Source organism: Podarcis tiliguerta (assembly GCF_965153285.1).
Source record: "Podarcis tiliguerta genome assembly, chromosome: 6".
NCBI classification, from domain to species: domain Eukaryota; kingdom Metazoa; phylum Chordata; class Lepidosauria; order Squamata; family Lacertidae; genus Podarcis; species Podarcis tiliguerta.
The window spans coordinates 61,911,909-61,920,325 of NC_139539.1; the positions used below are offsets into that span (position 1 = coordinate 61,911,909).

At 45.2% G+C, this 8,417-nt stretch overlaps 1 protein-coding gene across 1 annotated transcript in view; it reads right to left on the reverse strand.

Moving 5' to 3' along the window:
- Positions 1–7,089, reverse strand: part of ANKRD13C (ankyrin repeat domain 13C) — a 29,267-nt gene extending 22,178 nt beyond the window's left edge. Inside the window, exons 1-2 of the mRNA XM_083448358.1 lie at positions 6,463–7,089; positions 509–550 (exon numbers count right to left, since the gene is read on the reverse strand). Coding sequence (XP_083304484.1) covers positions 509–550; positions 6,463–6,820 — 400 coding nt within the window. The 5' untranslated portion in view covers positions 6,821–7,089. The remainder of the gene's footprint in view (positions 1–508; positions 551–6,462) is intronic.
- Between the last annotated feature and the right edge of the window lie 1,328 nt (positions 7,090–8,417).

Here is an 8,417-nt window from a genome sequence, read left to right on the forward strand (position 1 = left end):
ACTTTGTTCCAATTTATTTGGAATTTTCTCTTAAGTCACTGCAAGACAAGCAAGGGGTAATACAGACCCTTTTCTCTGTGCCCCTTCTTATCCCTCACAATAAAGTAATAATGGTAAGGATTCAGGACTGGGCAAGGTAGATATGGGCAAGGTAGATATGTCCCTCTCCATAACCTTCTGAGCAGCTCTTGCCATTCAGAAGCAAAGGGCACTGAAAAGCACAAGCGTGACCATGACCCCAGCTCACAGTAAAACAGCACTGGCTGCATTTTCACAATGGGCTCTGTGAAAGAGATGTGCTTCTTCTTCACCCAACTGCAGTTCCCAACAGCCACGACCACCACCACCACCATGATCTAGGGAAAACTATGAGAAGGTGATTTCTCTCCTTGTTTGCTCTGTTATTCCCTTTTCCATGTTATGAGAAATATGATCTGGAGACTCTAGTTGCTACGTTTGATGCTGCATACATATTTTAAAAAGCAAATATAAATGAAGTCTTACCAACCTTTATGCCCCAGCATCACAGCCAGATGTAAAGGAGTGTTTCCTATTTAAATGAATAAACAAACAAAAAAGATTTTAAATCAGTAATCAGACTGAATAAAACATCAAGTTTCACGCTGATAAATGGTCCTAATATCAATTATGAGTTAAATATAGCAAACCTACTATTGTCAATTTGACAATAAAGAATAAGCAGTGTTAAATCACATGACAATTCACTTTGATACATTATCTGTATTGGGTCAATCTTCAGTTTTACTCCTGGGCAATTAAGAGGACAGGAATAATTAAAGAATATTGGAAAGAAAAAGAAAGAAATCAAGTGACATTCCGTCACTCTAAATTAATTAAGGGCTGTAAAGTCTCCAATGTTATTAAAACTGACGGATGTAGGTCACTACACATAAGGGATATATTCTAATAAAAAATTAAACAGCATGTTTTATTTATTCATTGCATAGATCCAGTTTTACAGACAAGGTATGTTATTAAAAGTACCTTAATGAAAACCAGAGAGCTTGAAGTCACTCAAAATACATAATTACTATAAAATATTACAGTAACAGCTTACAGTTATGTAAAAACAGAATTATGAGTATTGTATTGTTGCAATATACTTGAACAGAATTCACACTGGACAGAGAAATCAGCTGCTTCAGAACCTTAACTTTTATTTTTATGGCAGTTAAGAAATGCAATCAAAGAAGAATGAAAAGGTAAGCAGAACGCTTATACCACCCTAAGGGTGGTATCCAACACTGCACTATGATGAACATACCATCTGCACAAGCATTGTAGATTGCCAGACAGAATTGTCTCCCCAATCCTTCTCTGCATGCCGTTCTTGGGTTTCTGCTGAGCCCCCCCACCCCCCGGTTGCACTGGGGGAGGAGAGGCGGGAAATCTCTCTTTTACAAGTGATAGTCCTTGAGCAGGGATTCCACCAATGATCACATAAAATAACCTGCCCCCAGTTAATTATATCCATAATAATTGCTGACAGCTTGTATTTGGGTTGCAAAGAGAGCTCTACCTCTCTTTCAAATCAGAACCAGTGAAGATGGTGAAGGTCCTATGTGAGTATCTGGAGGGTGGATGGCGGCTAACAGATTGAAGTTGAATCCTGACAAGACAGAAGTACTGTTTTGGGGTGACAGGAGGCAGGCAGGTGTGGAGGACTTCCTGGTCCTGAATAGGGTAACTGTGCCCCTGAAGGACCAGGTGCAGAGCCTGGGAGTCATTTTGGACTCACAGCTGTCCATGGAGGCGCAGGTCAATTCTGTGTCCAGGGCAGCTGTTTATCAGCTCCATCTGGTACGCAGGCTGAGACCCTATCTGCTCGCAGACTGTCTCGCCAGAGTGGTGCATGCTCTAGTTATCTCTTGCTTGGACAACTGCAATGTGCTCTATATGGGGCTACTTTTGAAGGTAACCAACTAATCCAGAATGCAGCATCTAGACTGGTGACTGGGAGTGGCCACTGAGACCACATAACACTGGTATTGAAAGACCTACATTGGCTCCCAGTACGTTTCCAGGCACAATTCAAAACGTTGGTGTTGACCTTTAAAGCCCTAAACAGCCTTGGTCCAGTATACCTGAAGGAGCGTCTGCACCCCCATCGCTCTACCCGGACACTGAGGTCCAGTGCCAAGGGCCTTCTGGCAGTTCCCTCGCTGCGAGAATCCAAGTTACAGGAAACCAGGCAGAGGGCCTTCTCGGTGGTGGCACCCGCCCTGTGGAACGACCACCCACCAGATGTCAAAGAGAAGAACAACTACCAGACTTTTAGAAGACATCTGAAGGCAGCCATGTTTAGAGAAGCTTTTAATGTTTAATAGACAATATTTTGTTGGAAGCCGCCCCGAGTGGCTGGGGAAACCCAGGTGGGCGGGGTATAAGTAATATATTATTATTATTATTATTATTATTATTATTATTATTATTATTGCAACACTTAATCAGAGCAATGGGTTAAAAAACCTTTTGATCACTTTAAAAAGTGCTGCTGATCAACCAGCAGTTTATTAAAATATTGTCTAATTGTTCATACAAGTTATAAATGACAAGCAACATCTTAGAAGCTGCATTTCCCCTTCTCTCGCATAGGGCGGAATGTCTCTTCTGAAGTGAAACTCACTACAATAGTCATTTGCAACTGTCACATTTAACTTACAGGATTTTGATTTTACGCAGTTGACAGAGAGCCAGTTGAATTTGCACAAATTAAATGCATGGAAGGCGGAGAGCTTAAACTTTTAAGTTCTCCACCTTGCTTACCAGGTTCTGGGAGGCTCTGGGAAGATTTCACAGGAACACAGGTGACTACATGTGATCTTGCAAGAGCCACCCAGAGCCCAGTAAGCAAAGAGCTTAAAAGCTTTCTGCCTTGTTGAGGGGGGCAGAGTTTAAGACCCATTTGATACACCAACTCTGGAAAGTAAGAGTGCTAGCACGGGGGTGGTTCCAAGGGAGTGGTTCAACTACACATTTTTGCACATACACACCACCCCTGGAATATAACCCTCTGTCTCTCTCTCTATTATAATCCTTGCACAAGACGTGAGATGCTGTATATAAATAAGAACATATAAACACTTTTCTTGAAGACTATTTTTAGTAATACAGAAACATGCAGATTTAATTACTTGATGAAAATGTACAATAGACTAAAAATCAGGAGCCAGTTTTTGCTGGAATATCATTGTGCACACAGCCTCAGCAGTGCTGATTTGTTTTAACCTAGGGCAGTGTTATAAACATTGCACATGCAGCTCTCTCTCTCTGTGGCTGTCAGATGCTCTAACACACACTAGTACAACAAGGCAGGTCAGATTCAACCCCATTAAGCCTGATCTAACCAAAAGGCTAGTCTATCTGATTATCAAGCTTCCTGGACTACAATCCAGTCTTTCTTTTGTTCTGAAACTGTTTTTATTGTGAAGCTTTTGTTCTGAAGGGCAGGTTGAAGTTCATTACAACTCCAACCAATTATTTTTTGGCATCCTAGGGCATAATTTTCTGGGGGAAAACTCTAAACAAGAAAATGCATACTGCCTGGTCTTCATTGTAATACCAATTTGAGCTTTTTACCCAACAGAAAATCACCTTTGTGCATACAACACTAATGCCTCACAACAAATGAAACTGATCTGTAGAAAACATAACTTGAAAAAAAGAGACAATGCACGTATTTTTGTAAACTAGGATTTTTTTTTATAAAAAGAAAGAAAGAAAATCACCTTTGTTTCCCTAGTCCAGGCATAGGCAAACTCGCCCCTCCAGATGTTTTGGGACTACAACTCCCATCATCCCTAGCTAACAGGACCAGTGGTCAGTGATGATGGTAGTCCCAAAACATCTGAAGGGCCGAGTTTGCATATGCCTGCCCTAGTCCCTGTGAGAAATGAGATATGACTGACCAAAGACCTCAAAATGCCAGGGTGCTTGGCAGGGGGTTGGACTCGATGACCCTTGTGGTCTCTTCCAACTCTATGATTCTATGATTCTATGTAAAGGAATAGTTTCTAATCTATGTACTTTGTCCTCAGCTACAATTCAGCTGACTGGATAACCATCCACAGCAGTGTAATTGGATGCTGCTAGTCAGACACAGAATTAAGTGTGTTCTAATGAGGTTCCAATATTATTCTTGGAAATGGATCAAAGCTGTAGTTAATCACACAAAACCTATGCCTACCTTACCATCATGGTGTAAGAAAATGTGCCCATGAATGTGTCACTGCACTGATCTCGCTGGCAGTCTTAAAATGGCAAGGAGACAACCTATAACAGTGACAGAAGATAAGCCACCACAATACCAGTATTTGCCCTACTGAAGTAAATTGGGCTGGAACAGCAAGCAATCAAGAGGTTATATTAATACAATCAAGAGGTTATAATCAATCAAGAGATTATAATATTGTATTACTAAACTAATATTGTGGATTTAAACTCAAAATTTGAGATAAATGATAGCTAGTTTCCAATCTTAAATTTAGCTTAGCTCCACGACACACACTTTGCATTATGACAACTTTTCAACAGAAATGTGTTATTTAGCCACAAACTGAAATAAACAAATACAGAAAATGGTAGCTATGCCCGTTTTTAAAATTAGTTTACAACTTAGTTCTTGCTCACTGGAAATCTTATAATTATTTGGACCAGTTTGAATTAATAATGCTCTATAATAAAAGGCTAATACCTCAATCCTACATCTACTCAGATGTAAATCCCATTGAATTTAGTGAGGCTTACTTTCAGGTAAGTGGATCTAGGACTGAACAATAAATATAACTCTTTCCATTAAGAAAATTCCAGTGGATTGATATGACATTTAGTAAATTACACAAAGTTCTACCAGATAAAAAGATCAAAGTAAAAATAACAAGAAGAATCTCAAAGACTCATAGCAACTTCTCATAGAAATAAATGCAACTAAAATTAAGCATACCCTTTAGATCTAGTAGGTATTAAAAACTGGCTGAAGTACAAATTCATGGCTGTAGGTAAAACTGTAGGTGGCATAACAATTATTCTCCTGGAAAATCAAACCACTGAGTAATAGTGACTAATTTCCAGAAAGGCAGTTTTCTATCTTCAGAAGAGAGATGTTCCTACCACGTGTGGGGAACCTCTGGCTTTCCAGATATTGCTGAACTATGTCCCATCATCTCTGGCCACTGGCCATGCTTGCTGGGGTTGGTGGGAGTTGTAGTTCAGAAACATTTAGAGAGCCAAAAGTTCCTCAACCTTGTTTTATATTAAGGTCCTTCCAATGGGCAGAGAGAGAAGAGATTGCATGTACTCCAATATAACTCAGAATACACTGAATTCAACAGGTAGTACTTCCAAGGGTGCATCTAATCGCAGCAGAAGAGCCTCCCCAAATAACACTATTTGCACATTGGGCATCTCTTAGTAAAGGAAGCATTTCTGCTAACAACTATGGTTGACTACAACTGTTTCAGATCAGAAAGTGTTCATTCCTACTTCAGAACTAACATGATACTACAAAGTATATTATTAGAGTCACACAGGCCTGTACAAGAATCAGAAGCATCACAAATAGGGGGAAAATAACCATGTCTGCACTTTTGATTGGTACATCCACTCTGAGAGAAAGGAGAGATCTTATACACATTAGCTGTTTTGTTTACATGAAAAATGAAGGCGGTTCCGCCTTCAAAGGCAGGAAAATTGTATTCATTTGGCTAGCCAATGACTAAGTGAGTCGTCAACCTTTACTCTAATTTCCACTGGATAAAATAAAAGCATAATATGTTTTTCAAGTTCAGGAAGTACACTGCCCCATCAGCATTCCTGTAGGCAATTTAGAAATCAGCACAGGAGCCAATTCCTCTCTAAAGTGTGTTACACAAGCATACGTGTGCATATACACATACACAGGTCTCATCAGTGTTTCTTATCACAATCCAAAACTGGGATAGCAGTAGTTCTGTCACTTACTTCCTGCTTTTTAAAACACGCTTATTAACATCCCCACCCGTCCCTCATTAGACAAGACGCTCCAGAAGCCTTTCTGAACTAAAGCTTCTTTACTGGGTCAGGATCGGTTTAGGGCATGAGATGCCCAAGCGTAAAAGCAGACACAGATGCCAAGGGAGGTGAAGAGAGATCTCAGGTCGACCCGCATCTAGGTTAAGGTGATCACGGATAGAGAGATTTAACCGGTAGCATGCCGGTGCGCAGCCGTCCCCCGCCACTGCAGAAAAGATCGGGTGGGGAGATGCAGTGCCGAAAAACACGTAATAAGGGCAATGACCAGCGGAGGGGGAAACACAAGGCGCCTATAACGGGGGCGTTAGACACATAGCGCGCTGGGGACAAAACGGAGCTCGAGAGACCGGGCAGCAGGATGTCCTTAACTCCGGGGAGGCCCAGGGATGCTCGACCTTCTCCCAGGGTGGCCGGGCGAGCCCCGCCGCTTACCGTGGCTGTCCTTCTGGCCGATGCCCTGCGTGCGGATCAGAGCCGACAGCCGCCTGACGTCCCCCTTGAAGACGCACTCGTGCACGGGGAACTGCGCCGACGGGCCCTTGTCCGGCTCGGCGGCGGCGGACCCGCCGGTTCCCCCCTTGAGCGGCAGCCGGTGGTGGTTGGTGGTGAAGATGCGGTGGCTCCCGGCGCGGCCGCTTTTGCCGGCCCCCGGCCGGCCCCCGGTGAAGGCTCCCCCGCCGCCGCTGCCTGGCGCGGCCGCCGCCTCTTCCTCTCCGGGCGCCAGCAGGTCCCCGTCCTCCTTGCTGGGCTTGTGGTCCCTGCGCAGCGAGCGCAGCTTCTCTCCGGTCATCGCCAGCGGCGGCCCCGGGCGCTGGGGGGCCCCGGCGGGGAGAAGCGGCGCCGCAGTCGCTGCCGCGGGGGGCTCGGCGAGCTCAGAGCCGCGGCGGAGGGCCTCTTCCGGGCTGCAGCATCCCCCCTTCCCGCCGCACACACTCGCCGCCCGCCGCCCAGGGACTCCCCGCAGGCCGAGGGGGCTTCGCGCTCCTTCCGAACCGCCTTCCACCTGCCGCTCCTCTCAGCGGCTAGACCGCGCCGCCATCTTGTCGGAGGGGTCTCGCGAGAGCGGAGCGGCTCCGCCGGGCGAGATCGAGGCGCTCTCGCGAGATGGTGACCTCCGGCGCCTGCCGTGGGAAGGAGGCGAGAGTCCCGGCGGGACTGTTCCGAAGGCGGGGTCGCTGCTCTGAGCGGCAAGGTGGGACGGGGGGGGCAGCCCTACTGAGTTTATTGGGGAGACGCCTGTCCCCCCCCCCCCGTTGAGTCCCGACAATTTACCGGCCGTCTTGCGGTTCTGGCTGGCTCACCTGTGGCCGCCCAGGTGCTGCCAGACTCCCAGTCTCCGCCACGTGTATGCACGTGGGGTGCTGGTGGGAGCCGGAGCCCAGGAACAGCTGGGGGCCTTACAGGATGGCAGCCGAGGTCCCTTTGCCCCGCCCCTAAAATATTTCCCAAATATCCCCTCTCCCAAAATTAATAGCCATTGCTAATCAAATGATGTTCGTGTGTGCCGCATGTTGTGATCGATTATTCAAGTTGGCACCCCTGATCTTGCAGATGAGTCTCTCCCAGGAGAGGAAGGGACGAAGGTTTCATCTGCCTGCTTTTTTCCGTGGCACAATTTTCATGGGAGTGGGAGACGTGCACATGGCCGGTGGCAGTGGAAATGGGTGCAGAGTGGGGCTGCGGAATAGAAGACAGGAAAGGCTTCAGAGTTGGGGTAGGGGATAGTGAGCTTAGTAGTCGCATGGGGTGGGAAGGGAGAAGCTCTGGCGGTTAGTGTTGGCGAGTGGAGCGAGCCTCCTAGTTAATTCATAATTTCTTCTTTTCTTTATGACTGCAATACGAAACATACTGGGAAGAAAGCCTCATTATTTATTTATTTTTTACACCACCGTTTATCCGAGGATCACAGGGCGGTTTACAATATAAAAACACAGAAATGCATAACATTGGAACAAACAAAAACAACAACACCCTCACCCCCATTTAAAAGTCCTGGGAGAAGAGGAATGATCTCAATTATTATTTACTAGTAAATATGTAGATGTTAAGATTTCAAATGCTGTTATTCCTTGGGTTCCAAGAATCGTCCTTCAGTAAAACTTAATCCTGGTTTTGTTCATTTCTAATACATTTCAACTTTCCATTGTGTTTGAAATGATCTATTCTTACTTGAAAAATGAAGGTGGTTTATTTTATCCATGCTAACCTGGAAGTGGGACGCGGGTGACGCTGTGGGTTAAACCACAAAGCCTAGGACTTGCTGATTAGAAGGTCAGCGGTTCAAATCCCCGCAACAGCAGCTCGAAAGCACATCAAAGTGCAAGTAGATAAATAGGTACCGCTCCGGACTGGAAGGTAAACGGCGTTTCCGTGCGCTGCTCTGGTTT